Consider the following 17,377-nt stretch of genomic DNA (forward strand, 5'->3'; position numbering starts at 1 on the left):
AATGAGGCAGCCGTCGCCGTAGCTCAGCGGTAGAGCACCGGACGCGTAATTCGGAGGTCGTGGGTTCGGATCCCACCGGCGGCATGTGGTTGTTTTTTCTTCTGCTTTTCTAATCAATTAGCTTTAAGTTATAACATATTCAGTAATATTAAAAATTGATCAACACCACAAAATAAGTAGACAAATTTAAAAAAAATCCCCTGCGCCCCTTCGTTTCTGTGGCTGTTGGCTTCTCTCATATTTATAGCGAGCCCATCATTCCCCTTTCCTTGTCTGCTTAATTACACATATGAAATGGTCGTTAACCAGAAACAAATTTTTTAAGGTGAGTCATAGCATCCGCTTGAATGATATGTGGATCGTGAGCATGGCCGCGACACATCACATTGCCTTGACACATCAGAGAACCCGCCACCTTCCCCTCTTCCCCTAGATTCGTTCCTTTCCCATGTCTATTTCGCAAGCTCTGCGCCAGCTAACACGTGCTCTAATTCCTCCGTGTTCGCACCCTCTCCCCTGTAGTCTTAATCGGCAGGAGGAGGTACCAGTGCGCCGGATTCGGTCAGGGGCGACTCTGACCCCATCTGTCTGTCATCGGTGGCGTGAAAAAGATCTGCCAGCAACTGACAGGTGACCTCACTGCGGCGCTGCACCAGACATTTGTGATGTGCGGCACCTGTTGTGGACTTGCCCAGCGACAGCCCCTGTTAGAAAACGGCTCCTCAGGGAGGTGGGCCTGCGGTGGAATCGCGAAGGAGACTATGTAATGTGGACTATGAGCAATCAGTTCACCAGCAGCCTATGCGACTACCTCGCCGAAATTGGTAACTTCTTGGAGTATAGCCTAACCTTCATGCCGTGCTTTAGGCGAAGGAAGCATTCAGTCGGCGTATCCCTGCAGTGCGCATTTGCAGAACTCATGAACTATTACAACATTCCCTTCTTTCCTTCAAACTGCACGGCGCCTACAAGCCTCCGGCTGGTTAAAAAAAAAGCGTTCCCGAAAAAAACATCACCTAAAGATGCGCCCCCCCCCCTTCCCACCCTTTCGGAAAAACGTCGCCATTTGAAAGGTCGGAAAAAAATGTCCCCTTGTCGTGAACGAATTTAGGTATGTGGTCGTGTGTAACGTTGTCAAAGGTTCTTTTCATGTCTATTATGTCTATTGCGAGTAGCCCTTGCGCCTATGGCTGCAGGCGTTCCCTTGTAGTAAGAAGAATAAGAGATGTTAGACACCTTTAGCATACCGTGTTACCGCTACCGCCCACTGGCGGTGAGCGCGCGCTGATTGGTTCTGACGCTGCGGGCGCGAGCACAGCTGCCGGGTATGTGGCGCCATCTGGCGCCGTCAAGGTAATTCGTGCATGCTCATTGGCTGCGCGCGGGCTCCCGGTACACCGGTACCGGTAACTCTAACACGGTACACGGTATGCTAAAGGTGTCTATTGTCACGGTACCGTATGAAGTGGCGAAAAAAAATGCATCTTCTTTTCCAGGTGTTGTTTTCTCTCTTCAAAGCCATCAGTTGCATTGGTTTGGCCAGACATGACGGTAAGGATATTGGTCCAAGGTTGTAGGCATGGCTGGTTTCCCTGGTTTTGGGATGATGGTAATAAACGATGTTTTCTAATCGTCTGGGAGGGAGCCCGTGTTCCCACGCTCCTCTATGTTAGAGATGAGTGTTTCTTTGCGTCAGGTTTGTTGCGCAGAAGAGCATATGGGATGTCGCCAGGGCCCGGCACCATTGCCTCATTTCTTTGGAGTAATTCTATGTGTAGTTCTGCCGTAGTGAAGTCGTTGTCAATGTTGACGTCTGTGGGGTCCATGTAGCCTGCGTACAGTGATAAAGCTGAAGAGTTGCCTATTTCTTCCACTGCAGTGATCCATGTAAGCTTTGACGCACCACGATTAGGTTTAGTAGTAAGGCTGGTTTATGGTTTGTGTGGGTTTGTGTGGCGACTCAGGCTATGAGGGACGCCGTAGTGGAGGGCCCGGAAATTTAGACCGCCTGGGGTTATTTAACGTGCACTTACATCGCACAGTACACTGGTCTGTAGAATTTTGCCTCCATCGAAATTCAACCGCCGCGGCCGGGCTCGAACCCGCGTCTCTCAGGTCAGCAGCCGAGCGCCGTAACCACTGAGCCACCGCGGCGGCTTTAATAAGGCACGCATGGCAAGAGTCGATACTTATAAAGGCAGAGCTAAAGAAGTCAGCGGTAGTGTGTGTCTTTTCTCTATTGTACCGTTCCTTCAGCACTGTGTTCCATCATAATTTTGATTCACCAACTCGATCAACGACATACCATATTTTTCAAAAGTATAGCCTGTATAGTGGAGCCCTTGTGACTTTCCTAAAGACCAAAAGTTGTTAGAACGTAAGAAGACCCCCAGTCCTTACCTTTAACGGCCATTCAGCTTCAAGGAAGCTCTAAGGATTCCACTGTACGAGCTAGAAGCAAACCATGCAGCCTAGTTGCTTTTGACAAAGACATGCAAGCGTGGAGAAAATGGCTGCGGAACTTCTCCCAGGGGCAGCTATTTCCTAGACAGCAGTTCCATCTCAAACTTTTATCACTAGCGTTGTAACTCACAGTATAACCTGACATCCCTCAGCACAAGTCGTACCCATTTAAGACCCAGGAAGGTACACATCTGCACGTACAGTCGGGGACAAATGTCTCTGGACCACGTTTTCCGCAAACGAATCCGCTAGCTCTAATAACAGCAGGCGGCTGAAATCACTCTTATGGAAGTTAAAGTCAAATTTTTACTCATTCATGTCCACCACGGTGGTCGTCAGCCGGCGATTAATGAGAGGTATAGTCTTCGTTTACGAAGCACGCGGTCCAGAAACTTTGTCCAGAAATGTGTCTGTTTATAACCGACACTGTCGGGTGCCAGTGAAATGAAAATGATGTAGAAAGCAGGCATGAGAGGTCACAGGCTTTAAGAAAGACATGTTAGCACCAGCAGGAACTTCAGTCTGTAAGAACGGTGCGTTCAAGGCAGCCAGCAGCAGACAGATGAAAACCAGCTGCTTGGGCCGCCTGCTTCTTGACGAGAGTCCTGGATACTTCGGCCTGAGCACACGTGCACGCACGACGGCAGAGTACGGAAGCAGCCCTTGAAGCAGCCTCACCCGCTTGGATGATTGCTCGGCCGGAAATCAGTGGACTGGCTGCGCGATTGACGAATACTCGAGTCAGCGAAGATTACCGATCATGGATCTCTCGCACCTCATTTGGAAAGAAGAGAATTTGCTGGAGATAAGGTGTTGTGACACTGTAAAAAAAAAACAAAGCTGCATTGTATTCTCCCCAACAAGCATAAAATCTGCTGTAGGTGTGACTGACGCTTCCACGGACAGACTGCCCGGATCCGTACCAGAGCTAGCGTAAAATGGAGAGGTTTTCAGCGTAGCGCTTTAATGCAGAAATAATAAAAGAATCAAATAAAGAAATAAAACCGCCTTACTCTAGCTGATATACCCACATCCAAAGCCAACGTTCATTTTTTTTAACCCCGCTCAAATTTTAAAGATGGCTATTCAGCCAGTAAGCAATAATTGTCATTTTGTACATTTCCGCAGCTAGTTAAGAGTTGAAGAACGGTCAAATCGTAGGACTCGAACCAACTACAAGGACCAGAGGCAGGAATATTTTTTTTTCAACAAATATCTTGGTACTTTTTCCGTAACAGTTGCCAGAAAACGGCTCTGTTCTTGTTTGTGATCTTCATGAGCAATATTTAAATGGCGCTTTCTGTAATTAAAGTTAACAAATTACGCGCTTCTTCTTTTTTTGCTGCAGAACTATTTTGTCGCATACATTGTTAACCCATACAAAGCATTACCGAATCTCGTTAGACCCCAATGGCTTAGCGCGCTAGCTGCGGAAGCATTACTGACAGCATCGCAGCGGCCGAATAAAAGGCGCAAGAAAGATCAAGCGGGAAGCCAGTAGAGTGGGTAGCGCTAAGCATACATGTACTGGGGGCTAACTGCTAATTCTGAAGCTGACCTTGAACAGAAGTTACTCCGCAGAAACGTCAAGCGTTAACAGAGGTGTGAAAAACTTATCCAATTAATTGAAGGTTTAAGTACCTCCGCTCTGTATAGGGTAGTGCCTTAAAGCTTTTTTGTACTGGGAAGCTGAATTTTGCGAAAGGCGCCTTTCAAGGCATACAATTCTGCTTAAACCCCGGATTTCATAAATCTGGTAGGTGGATGAAAACAATGCTAGATGCAAAGTGCAATCCCCGCTTTTTAGATATGTTTCGATAGTGCTGCCTTAGAACTAAAGTACTAAGGTAGCAATATGCCTTCAGGCTGTAAGTGCCACGCATAGCAGAAAACCAGTGCATGCTTATGAGCTCCTGGATATGGTATACCGAGCTGGGGAAATCAGTGCAAATTAATTGTAGTTTGTAGCGCTTAACACCCAGAAGTGACACATGGGCTATGAGGGACGCCATAGTGGAAGGCTCGGGATTCATTTAGACTGCCTGGGTTCCTTCAATATGCACTGACATCGCACAGCACACAGGTGGCAGTGAAAAAAGTTTTTCTTTCTCCTTACACTTCACGGGATGAAAATAAGTAAAATAATGTTTGGCCCTTGATATACATCGTTTTATGGGAAATTTAAATATCGTGGTTTGTTTTGAAAAGCTGGTGCCTGTACGTCCCAAAAATTTTCGTCCCTTGAAGCATTATATTCCAGTACACTCTAAATATTCGGATTCCAGTACGCACTAAGTATTTATATTGTACGCATCGTACAAATTATGGTCGCCAAAATTGATCCTGATCAGAATAAAAGAACAACATAAACGCTTGAGTACAGTTGCCATGTCTGGCTCAAAATAAGCAGTAGAGAAAAACATAATTGAAAGTTACATAACTTCTTTACTACTTTTGAAGCTCCACTATCTGCCAGAAAATATAAAAAAATGCAGCCCAGGTACTTTGATAGAACGCACAGTGTTAGAATTCACCCGCATTACAGGTTGCTGCATAAAAGTGTTTGTAAACGGCAGCCTCAAGGCGAGCGTTCTTGGATAGACGGTGACGATAGACCTTGTCTCGGCTGTCTGGTTTGCTGACCTGCTAGAAAGTATTTACTTCTCACAGCACTTCCACAATCGCACAATCCACAAAGTCTCCCGAATTTGTTGCATGCAGCTCAAATATCAAGCGCCGCAACCAATAACTTGAAGTCCACAGCGACTCTCGTGCTAAGAGGCGGACGGCGGCCTTCGTCAATGGAGTCGTGGACGGAGGACTCAACCACCTTCCCCTAATTCCCCTCCCCCTTTTTTCTCAATAAAAGGTTTCGTCCTCATCACCTAGCGCTGACACAAGGATAGGCTCCGCCTTCGCAGTCGCTCGCCGGAGTTGCTCGTCGATAACACAGCGGATGCGTGACAAGTTTCATTCCTGCAACGAACCTCTAAAAATGACGTGCAGACTTTCCCCTTCCCGGCCAACTTGTGAAAAGAAAGTTAGCAACAACCCTCCTCTGGACTTGCCTTGTTGCGCACACTGCGCCACGTTCACTGCGCCGATCTCGTTGATAAAAGCGATCAGCAACTGGTCAATACAACTACATTAGTTCATTGGTAGCCTAATCTCATTTACCGATGCGCTGATAAATGCGCGAGCGCGTTCAAAGAAGCTTGAACATCTGGCCGGCTCCGAAGCGTCGACTCAACCGAAGTTATGCTCAGATGCCGCGGCTGACTCCGTTGCACAATAGTCGACTTTGCAGTGCGTCAGGGGAACGTGTAATTTACTCGATACTTCTGTTGTAGAAAGTCGAGCTTCTTATCGGTATCTAACGGAATGACAACCAGGACGATTTTCTAAACCTTGCACAATCTCAAATTTAAGTGCAAACTCAAGTGTCACACGGCCTCTGCTACTTTGATGAGATCGTTGTCTTTTCCGTCAATTTCCCTATACACCTAGGGCGTCTGCAGCAGGTTCTTACTTCCCTGACTGCCGAAGGCTTGCAGCTGAATCTGAAGAAGTGCCACTTCAGAGACATGCAGTCGACCATATTGGGCCACATTGTCTATAAGGGATGCCCTGACCCTGACCTGGCCAAGCTCCGTGCTGTTGCAGAGCTGCTGTTGAAACCGACTTCAATCAAGCAATCTCGTGGCTTCATAGGTTTGTGCTCGTATTTCCGCCGCTTCGTCCACAATTCGCGAGAATGATTGCGCCCTTGACTAAGCTGCTTCGGAGCAGCACCTACCTAACTACTTGTTCTGCCGAAGGCGACGCAGCGTTCACTACCCTGTGCTGTCTGATGACTTCGCCGCCAATACTTACAGAATATATTTCAAATAGAAATTAATCCGAATAGGAGTATAAAATGCTTCCCCTCAGCTTTTAAACTTTTTATCACAAAATAGTGAAACCAGCAGGGCGACGTTAAAATGAGGAAATTCCCATTTTTTACTGCCGTCACGATGCAAATGAGTAAAACATAGCATTCGCATTGTTTTTAAAACTTTTACGAACCAGTGTAAGTCGGCTTGAATACGTCTTCAGACCATGAAGGATTTTAAAAACACCTCTCATGGCACGTACCTACCACCAATTGACAGCTGCTGATTCTCCGCACTTGAAAATGACGCTGCCGACTTCTTTATGTTGCTTGCTGGCTTCTCGCCTCGGCTCTTACAGCTGTTAGCACGTTTGAAACGATGCAAGACACCGGATCGCTGCCATCTTGCGCAGCAATGGGATGCATACACTCTGCCTCTGAATCCAAGAGCTTCTTCGTGGAATGCTTGGTGTTGTTTCGCCTCCGCCGCCACTCCGCGAGAGGCCTGGCTAGTTATGCAAAACTATCAGAAAATTGACTATCCATAGTGTCGATAGTTTTTTTAAGCTATCGATAATGTAAAAAAAACTGTGGATAGTGCTACTTTCGTTAGACTATCGATAGTATTATCGATATTCTATCGATAGTAGTATCGATAGTCTATCGATAGTATTACTATCGATAGTCTACTATCAATAGTAACACTATCGATAGTGTTGCTGTCGATAGTATTACTAGAGATAGTATCGCTATCGATAGCAAGACTATTGATAGTGAAACCGTCGATAGTGCTACCATCGATAGGCTATCGATCGTACTATCGATATTCTATCGATAGCAGTACCGATAGTGTTGCTATCGATAATATTACTAGCGTAGTACCGCTATCGATAGCAAGACTATCGATAGTGAAACTGTCGATGGTAAGACTATTGATAGTAACAACATTGTAAGGGTTCGGTAGCGTTCGCGGGGGTCATCGGAACGCGGCTGGGGGTGCTCAAAGCGAAGCGTCTCCTTTCTTGGAACGCGGCCGCTCGCGAACGCGCCGGCAGGTATACGGGTGTCCCCCCCACCCGCGGTACTGATTCGCACACGTGCTGGCACGGATGTCTATTTGTGTTTGTTTTTATTTTGTGGTGGAGAGAGTGCTCTACTTTACGGCAGCTGGAGGGCTGGCCAGGCTCTTGAAGAACCAATCATGTTGAGAGCACAATATGATTGGAAGCTACGAAATGTGGGCCGGGCCTTTAGGGCTTTAAAACCGGGCCCCGGAGCTGGAAGCAGGGTTCTGCGCTAAGGTGAGATGCAACGCATCTTCGGCAACGCCGAGTAGGGGCTTCCCCTAGTATTAGCCAGTTCCGCCCTTTTTGTTGTTTGTCTTTTGCCGTTTAATTTGTCTCGAGTGCCTTAACTTGTATATGCAATGTAAATAGCTGTATATAAATCGTCAAGTATTCGCCTTTCCCCTGCGTCTCAACTCATCACGAGACCGTCTCTGACGGGGCACCGCTGGTGCAATAAGGAAGACGAAAGAACCTGATCTTTACTAACATTGATATTATGCATTTGTTGGCCAGCGCTATAACCATACCATTTACGATATCTGATTGTTTTCACGGTCTCATGAGGCTTGACGTCCCAAAGAGACTAAGCTATGAGGGATGCCGTAGTGGAGGTTTCCGGTTAAATTTCGGCCAGCTGTGGTACTTTAACGTGCAGTGGCGCAATTTAGAAAAATACCTGGAACTGCATCCGACGAAAGAACAGCAAAAGTTGTGCTGGATTACACGACACCATCGTGCACTGCAGACGTCGTCTTGCGGACGTAACCGCTGCAAATATGCTTTTTGCACACATGCTTCGCAACTAGGACGTTCGCACGCCAACATTTTAACCAGCAACTTTAAGTAGGGAACGTCTGCAGAGCTCAGTGATGCGTAGGCAGTGAAAACGGGCAAGTCCTGTCGTTACTCAGACCATCACCTCCATACCACACACTCAGGAAGCGAACTTTAGTATGCAGTGGGTAGGCGTGCTTGATTTTATAGCATCGATAGTACTATATATAACAAGTAGTAACGACATGGCTATCGAGAGCACTATCAACACAACTATCTAAAGTATTATCGACAGTACTATCGATAGCGCTCTATCGATAGCCCGGTGGAGCCAGGCTTAGTGATGCAAAACTCGATAGTTCGATAGTTTTGCATTACTAGGCCTGGCTCCACCGGGCCAACGTGACGGTGTGTGACGCGTCGACCTCCCTGCAGCAGGCACTCCAGTGTCGAATTTTCGCGAGGATAAATGCTTGGCAGGAAATGCTGCATAAGTGCAGAAACCCTACATGCACGCCCTTTTTCCTAACGTTCCAGCGGGATGCGCATTAATACCCCTCTGGCTCCCGTAGAGAAGCTATATGGCTGTGGCTGTACGTCCCTCTAAAACGGAATTCCTTCTCTCGAGATCTATGACGGCCCTGAATCGGACAAAGGCCTAGAAAGGAAAACGGCGGCCACTCTACTAACCATTTAAAAATAATTGGAGACTCTGCCAGAGCAACCGAGTGGGTTAGGTAGTTATAGCCGGCTTGCCCAGCGCTCTTTAGATGTAGTCCTCTAAGTGAACATGAAGATTTTGAGAATGTTTTGACAACCCTAATGAGACCTGAGTGCAGGAGCGTGCGGGGGTCCCTCTGTGTGAAACTCCTTGAGTGAAATCCTTAGGAGCCATTCGTTCTGGCTTTTATATTATTGATATATTTATTGTTTTTATTTTGGGATGTGTTCGCAATAATCATACCTTGTGACATCCGGTGCTTTTCCAACCCGGTCTCTCTCTTTATCATTGTTGAATGCATGTGTCTCTGTGCCATAGACAATAAAACACAAACATGTGTCGAATAGAGGTAGCGCGCCCGCTTCGCGACAGAGTGGATCCAAGTTCAATCCCCGCTGTGCACTATTTAGTTTGCTAATTTTATCGGTCAATTACTTAATTTGTTTTCTTGCATGTACCCTTGAACGTTTGGCGTCACATTAGACCGCACAAACTACCATGGGACCCCTGACGTCAACGTCAAACATAATCCGCTGCAAGGGTTCTGCTGTGCCAGTACCTTTCGACCAATGGGGAATAATCATCCCACAGGCAATGAGGTCCGCGTCAAACGTGAAGTATAAAGCTGTCGCGTTAATAGGCAAAATGGGGCCTACTGCACAGCTTACGGCCCGAATGGAGGAGACGAACTCTGGCTGGTGTCGCTTCGAGGTTATTCTTCAAGGAAGTAAGAGTTGCTCTTTGAGGCTTTGGCACTGCACACAATGGACTAATCCCCGTGGCACTTAGCCTTTTTGTCCGAGACTTAGGTTATCATTCACAGGTTGTTAACACCACTTATCTGCCGCGAAAGTAATAGGAAGATCGATAGCGCTCTTTTTATTTAAAGCGAGATGTTTTTCTCACCTCCTGAACAAAGCGAATGGCTATTTGCCTGCCTTAGTGGTGGGGAAGGTAGCAGCGACGGTCTGGCTATCCCCGTCCTCGGCCATCTCTTTAGGCGCGGTGGCTGGCCTGGCAGGAACGCTGGCCAGGTAGGCTGCGTCCGGCAAAAGTTCAACGGTGGTGGACTTCTTCCTGAGTGAGCGAACCCGCTCGTAGCAGACACTGCGCACCAGTAGGAAAAGCAAGCACAGCATGCCTGGAGTGGGCCGTACATCGGCAATGAAGTTGTGGCTGCATTTAAGGCTGGCGCTGTTGTCTACAACATAATCAATGATGAAGGCAATCCATATCAGAGCAATGGTTCAGTTTGGGCTGCATCAAAAACGTATAGGTCGATTGCGCTGATTGGGCTGAAGCAAACCAGCTAAAGTGGAACGATGCTTAGTGTTGCACATACATACATTCAAAGCTTTAATGCTTAGAAAGGGGCCTAATGAGACATAAACGAATTCTGAATGTGGAACTTTCATCATTATATAGCAGTCAATGCAATGCTTAATAAAGCTCATAATAGGCAGCCTCCCTCTCCTTAACATTATAATTTTGTGATGTCCTTATGTTTGCAGCAAAAATGAAAACGGATTAAAAACAAGCTTATGGAAAAATCCTATATTTTGTGTAGAACGCATGGAAAAGTTTAAAACATAGAAGCGTGCTCCATAATATTATGGCCGTACCTGTACATCTCAGCGGCATGGAACGAGATTATTTTAAAAGAACTTACGGTTGGCTCATGCATCAGTATACGAGCAACCTGCCTTCAGAAGCCTTTGAGGATTTTAGCATTTGCGTTAACTTTTGTGACCTACAACTAAATAGAGATCGGCAGCGCTAAGAGATGAAAAGACAGCTCCAAAAGAAACCACAGATTTTACTTCAACGCTGAGGTAGCTGGGGCAGCCCGTAGGCTTCAAAGTAGTATAGTTGTCACAATATGTAATCGTGAAGCTTTGAAAGCATTTCGGTACTCTGGCAACTTTTGCACAAGTAGTGTAGTGTGTCCATTGCTTCCACCCTCCGTCTACTCTACGCCTGCGTCTGTGTTGGGTACATATTTCAAGCCGAGAGAATCCGGCGTGCTACTAGAGTACTAGAATCAGTGGATAAAACGCCCAGCGACGCCGGAGGGAGGGAATTTACTAGAGTAGTTGCGAGAGCTAGAAGTGAAGCTACTCGAGGTTGCTATAAGACTTGAGCTTTATTCGCAATTCTTTCTTACCGTCTATGATGGAACTGTCATGAAAAAAGAAGTCGACGGAAGAATAGTAGAGTGTTCAAGCAAGCAACGACAACAGTTGTGCCGACGTAGGTGCTACCTGCACCTTTGACTGCCTCGCACTAGGCTTCAGTGTGGCTTAAATAAGTTTGAATTTTCTTCTTCAGACTTCCAGGAATCAGTAGATAATTCAGCACAAAAGTAATCCTGAGTACTGTCGAGACAAGCTGTCATACTTGGCTTCGGGATTCTGCTAAATTCCGACAAACGTCCCAAATACTTTGACTACCAGATCTGCGACGGGGCAGGTCTCTGTCTCAACGTCCTGACGGAAATGTGGCCTGTATGTTGCTGACGGCCCGTCTTCGAAAAGCAAGCAACAGAAAAACGCACTCCACTGAATAATATTGCTGCGGCAACGCTTATGGGGTTGAAGGAAGGACGTTTATGGGAACGAGCATTTGTCGCTGAAAAAAAATTCAGGGGGCACTTTGAAGTTCTAAAGTGCGCGAAGAAAAAGCCTTTCCACGCAACTTAGGCTTCACGGCCGTAGGCACACACACGAGGTCGCTATGGGGCGACTTGGATTGGCTAGTCATGACTAATTAGTAATGACCCATGACTACCAGTCATGACTAACTAGTGATGATTGGTTAATAACTGCTCGTGCCTAATCAGTTAATGACTAGTTAACCGTGACTTAGCTGATGACTAACTAGTCATGATTGGTTAATGACTAAATAGTCAGAATTGGTTAATGGCTAACTAGTCACGACTGGTTAATGACTAACCAGCCGTGACTAACTAGTCATGACTGGTTAACGAGTAGTCATGACTAATTAGTCGGTGATTAAATAGTCATGATTGGATAATCACTAATCAGTCATAACTAACCAGTCATGTCTAACTAGTCATTACTGGTTAATAACTATTTAGTCATGACCAATTAGCTGATGACTAACTACTCAAGATTGGTTAATGACTAACTAGTCATGACTGGTTAATGACTAGCTATTCATGACTCGTGACTACTGATGACTAGTTACGACTTTCACTTTAGATGTAACGGACGGATGGAGTCATGACCGCGAGTATATGCGCTTAAAGGCTTTCGCCTTAAAATGGGCAGTCGGTGGGTCACGTACAACGCGCGGGCGGTCTCCACTACGATCCAGACGGCGGTGAGGAAAAGCAGAAAGGAGAAGACCGCGAGGTTGACCAGCCACCCGCCTTCTTCCAAGGCGTTGGTAGCGTACATCCAGGACAGCACCAGGACGACGACATCGCCCATTCCTGCCGCGGTGTTGATTGCTACGCGGCCCAGGTCCCTCCGGTTTTCGGGATCACGGAAGAAGCGCCACAGCGGCTGCACATGTTTGAGTGATCATGACAGGTTACACACACACTCACACACACGCACACACACGCACGCGCACACACGCACGCACACACACTCGAGCGCTAAACACTTTTTAACCACAAAATTTCACAAGTATTTTACTGCTTTCGTAACTTGCATGTACCGACACACACCCGATTACCATGAAGTCTGCAAGAGGCCATTTTAAAATATTCAAGAACTGGGGGGAGGGGAGGGGAGGCGTTCTTTATACGCGCTGTATGTTGTTTAATGTTGGCCGTGCGCTGGCATGCGTATAAAATGTATACCACCGCCTGATGAAGTTGGCAGAGGAAGGTGGCGACCAAATGGTTTTATGCCCGGTTCACTGCATACTCCTGTTTCACTCTTGCCTTTTGTCGCGCCGTGTAACGCAAACTATGGTGGCCTTTTAGGTTTCCGAAGAGACAAAATGGTAAATTCCAATGGACTATGCTGATATGGCGCCAGATTTTGGACAGAGAACTTCAATCAAGCACAGAACTCTCTCTGAATCTACGTTTGGAACACTGGTGCTTCGAGTGGAGCTAGCAGGGGGCGCTTGCGCGCTGCTTCCGGAGAAAGTTTCCGGCCTTCTTCGAGCATTTCTGAGCAGAATTGTGCGGCAGAAAACCCAGGTCGAATCTGTCGATGTCGGCAGACCAGCCGGGCGTGATTCCCGGAATGGCCTGGCAAGAGCAAATGGTCTCAGTATGTCCGGAACATGGGGCTAGCAATCTTGATCTGTAAGCAGTGTAGTCTTGCTTTCAAAACAGAAGAATATTTTTATCACTAAGTGCTTCAGACTAGAGCTCGGAATTGATCTTAAGGCAGGGCTCTATATCCCAAGTCAGGGTTTAACGTCCCAAAGCGACTCAGGCTCTGAGGGACTCCGCAGTGAAGGGCTCCGTCAATTTCGACCACCTGGCGTTCTTTAACGGGCACTGACATTCTATCATTTCACCTGCATCAATATGCGACCGCTGAGGCATGAATCAAGTTTGCATCATTCCAGACAGCAACCGAGCTCCATAATCATTGAACCACAGTGGCGGCTGAGTATATGATGGCGTTCAGGTGACTTCGCTGGTTACAACCAGTCCACGGCGACCGCGTTTTCACAGAAACGAAATAGATAAACGAAATGGCAAATTCGACCACCACGGCCGGGATCTAACTCGCGTCTTTTGCGTCATTAGCCGAGCACTCTAACCACTGAGCCACCGCGGCAATACCGCTACATAAAGAAAGGGTAGTTTCTCAAATACTTGGTTAATTTGCCCCAAATTATCAATTCAATTTAGGAGGGCGCATATGGTCACGTTTGATAAAGCAAGGTTAGGCTGGAGGAAACATTTCGAAGGAGCAGACAGCTAACGTCGTCTATGTCCAATCACCATGATCCTGTAGTGTGGTTATCTAGTTCCTTCACACGATTCACTATGCAGAATAGTCACTCTACAGGCTAACGATTAAAAGGTGATTTTTTCGTCTTCTGTTTTACGAGGTTGAAAGTTGCGTAGATGTGGCATTTCTACGAACACACCCTAATGTGACACACTTCATAGAATGACATGTTATCAGAATCGGAACCCCATCTTGCTTACCATAGTTTTAGCAAAGCAAAAGCTAGAGAAGGGCAGTGCCATGTATTTCATACATGGCAGTGCAAGAACTGACCGTGCACGAAGCTTCCAGGCCTTGCAACCAGCAACTCTTGGCAATTTCATTGATTTTTCCAAAGCATTTGACCGCATGAATCACAGAATAATGATAGCTAAGCTCGAGCACTATGGTTTTCGCGGGAAGTTTCTTCAAATAATTCAGTCTTATTTAGGTTCTCGAGTACAGCAGGTAAACATACACAATGTCTCCTCAGATTTTAGGCATATCACTTCAGGCGTTCCGCAAGGCAGTATCTTGGGACCACTCCTATTCCTCCTTTATGTTAATGACGTCGTCTGCATTAGTAAGCTGCCAACTTTCATTATTTACGCAGATGACACCACCTTATTTTTTAGAGCCTCACATTTACAAGATCTTCAGCAACAAGCATCACATTGTCTACACTCGCTTTTAGAATGGTCTAAATGCAATTTGTTAAGCATTAACACCCAGAAAACAAAAGCTGTGCTCTTCAGACCTCGCAGTAAGCCTATTAACGGATCGCCACTTTCTTTAAGATTGGGCTCGTCACTCATCCAGATTGTTCCAGTCATCAAAAGTTTAGGTGTGATTTTTCATGAGAACTTATTATGGAATGATCATGTCGAAATGGTAATAAACAAACAGTCCAAGGTTGTCGGTATTTTATGTCGACTAAGGTACTTTATGCCGAAGCGTATTAAGCAAATGCTGTATAACGCACTTTTTTCTTCTGTTCTTAACTATTGCTTTTGGTCTGGGGCACTACGTCTTTTACCAACATTAATCGTTTGCACCTTCTTCAAAAAAACGCTATTCGTAGCATTGTGAATGCTCCGCGACTAGAGCATAGTGGCCCGATATTTCAGGCACTCGGCATCACCCCCCTTCCCCAGTTGTATGAAACGTTGCTCTTAAGACGGTATGAAACAAGTGTTGTTAAAAACAATTGCTTTATGTTACAGCTGTCTGGACTGAAATACAAAGTCTAAATACTCTACTCGAACAGTTTTGAATTGGTTTGTACCTAAGACCCGCACAAATTACGGGTATCAAATGCTGAACTTCACTCTCCCACATTTATTAAATAAGAAATCCTTATAAATGTATAGCTAAATAATGCCAACAACTGTTATATGTCTTCTGTGTTTGTACGTTTTTTTTTTCTCTGTGAAAGTGCCCTCGTATTGTTTCTTCCATTTGTTTTGTTAACGTGAACAAGTGTATCACTGCCAAGCTTCTGTAGGGTGCGCCGGCCTCGTCAAGCCTTGCCACTGGCTTTTTGCCGGTGCACCCAACATCGCCATGATGTTCAATAAATATATTCTGATTCTGAACTGATCCTCGACCTTGCAACGAGCTCAACAACAGCAGGCGCTGCTCAGCTCTATGCGGTGTCTTCTGTTTTTCTCTTGTGGCTGGTGTGGCACGAGCCACCTGTCCTCTAGGGACAAGTGCATTTTTACAAATAATCTACCGCATAACAATGGCGCTGTTGAGAGAGCCACTGTAACACGCTCACGTGTGCACCGTGCCTTTCGTTCCCGCGGCGGGTCGAACGAACCGCGTGAGGAGACCTATGGGCAGCCTTACCGGTCGCTTTCGGCGCACCGTGATGCGCGCGCGGCAGACCTTGCACCTGTCGGAGTCCCACTCGCGCAGACAGACCTCCAGGCAAAGGCGGTGGGCGAACGCTATGGAGCCCCGGCAGTCGCACGGCATCAACAGAGTCCCGTTCTCGTCGTCGGCCTCGCCGTAGCAGATGCGGCACAACGGTACGCCCGAATCCGAGGCGGGGGAGCAACTCTCCCACGCCAGTAGAGGCTGTTGTTCTGACGTTGTGCCATGCGCTGCCTCGCCCGCGGCCGCGTTGTCTCCGCGTGCAGCCGCAGTCTCAGTGTCCGCCATGTGTCCACTGTTGTTTCACGACAATTTTGCTACGAAACAAGAAAGAAGTGGTGCAATGGAGAATGCACTTGGTACTGCTTGCCCTTGAATGCCTTCTCTATGCCCACCATGACGGCTGGGTATATTATAGTTTGGTTGATGTTTTATGGGTTCTAACGTCCCAAAGAGACTCAGGCTATCAGGGATGGCGTGATAGATGTTCCGAGAAATTTCGACCACCTGGGATCTTTAACGTGCACTGACATCGCACAACACACTCGTCTCTAGCATTTCACCTGCATCAATAGGCGACCGCCGAGGCATGAATCGAGTCCGCATCATTCGAGCCAGCAACCGAGCTCCATAACCAGTGAACCGCCGCGGCGGCTGGGTATATGATGGCGTTCTGCTCACTTCGCTGGTTACATCCAGTCCACGGCGACCGTTTTGCACAGAAACGAAATGGCTGGTTGATTTTGTTTCATTGGAGTTTAATGTCCCAAAGCGACTCAGGCTATGAGGGACGCCGTAGTGAAGGGCTCCGCAAATTTCGACCATCTGGGGTTCTTTGACGTGCACTTACATCGCACAGTACACGGGCCTCTAGAATCTCGCCTCCATCTAAATTCAGCCGCCGCGCCCGGGATCGAACCCGCGTCTTTCCGGTCAGCAACTGAGCGCCGTATCTACTGAGCCACCGCTGCGGGGCAAGAAACGAAATGGCAAATACGCTTCTGTTCTCAGGTTCCGCCCTGTAGTCAGCAACCTCTCGAAGCCAGTGCGCTTTTGGCAAAGAAATTTATACTCAACATTTATCAGCTGGGTACAGTAAGGCTAATGCACAGAATAGTGCCTATGGTTATAGGCTGCAGAAGATATGTAATGGTACATTCACAGTTGGGCAAAGCGACCGAAGTTTTGCGGTGCTCATACATTATTCAACCGCTCAGCCGGCGTCAACGCGAGGTTGTCGAGACGCGGACGGGAGAAGAGACAGGCGCAACCATCCTAACGCTTAAACTATAGACTAGCGGCTTGCAAACGGTTTTCGCGCCGATTTTCACTGACCAGTTACGGAACGGACGTACTTTCTCGCCAGTTTTTTTTTGGCACGAATCTAAGCCGCGCGGACACATTTTGCTCGCTCTTGACGCTGAGTGCCCAAGTGCGAACGTATCATAAGGTCACGGTTTCTAGAGGTGCGCAATTTGTTGGGAGCCAACCACACTTTAGATATAAAAAAAACCGAAAGTAATGCTCGGTAGTGTCAGGAAGGCACAACAGTTTTCACGATATAGCAGTGAAGTACTGGAAGTTGTTAGGTACTACATATACTTGGGCACGTTTCAAACGCTCACCCGGACCACAAATGTGAAATAACTACGGGAATAAAAAACGGTGGAGGACTTTT

At 46.9% G+C, this 17,377-nt stretch overlaps 1 protein-coding gene across 1 annotated transcript; it reads right to left on the reverse strand.

The window, feature by feature from the left end:
* Window positions 1-9,822: 9,822 nt before the first annotated feature.
* Window positions 9,823-15,987, reverse strand: LOC149362187 (E3 ubiquitin-protein ligase MARCHF3-like). Its single transcript, XM_089568239.1, has 3 exons — window positions 15,673-15,987; window positions 12,203-12,423; window positions 9,823-10,003 (listed from the first exon to the last, which is right to left on the reverse strand). Exons 1-3 carry the CDS (start codon window positions 15,985-15,987, stop codon window positions 9,823-9,825), a joined length of 717 nt encoding a protein of 238 aa, XP_089424365.1.
* Between the last annotated feature and the right edge of the window lie 1,390 nt (window positions 15,988-17,377).

The sequence above is a fragment of the Amblyomma mixtum genome, chromosome 2 (assembly GCF_055824585.1).
Source record: "Amblyomma mixtum isolate Tamu chromosome 2, ASM5582458v1, whole genome shotgun sequence".
NCBI lineage: Eukaryota > Metazoa > Arthropoda > Arachnida > Ixodida > Ixodidae > Amblyomma > Amblyomma mixtum.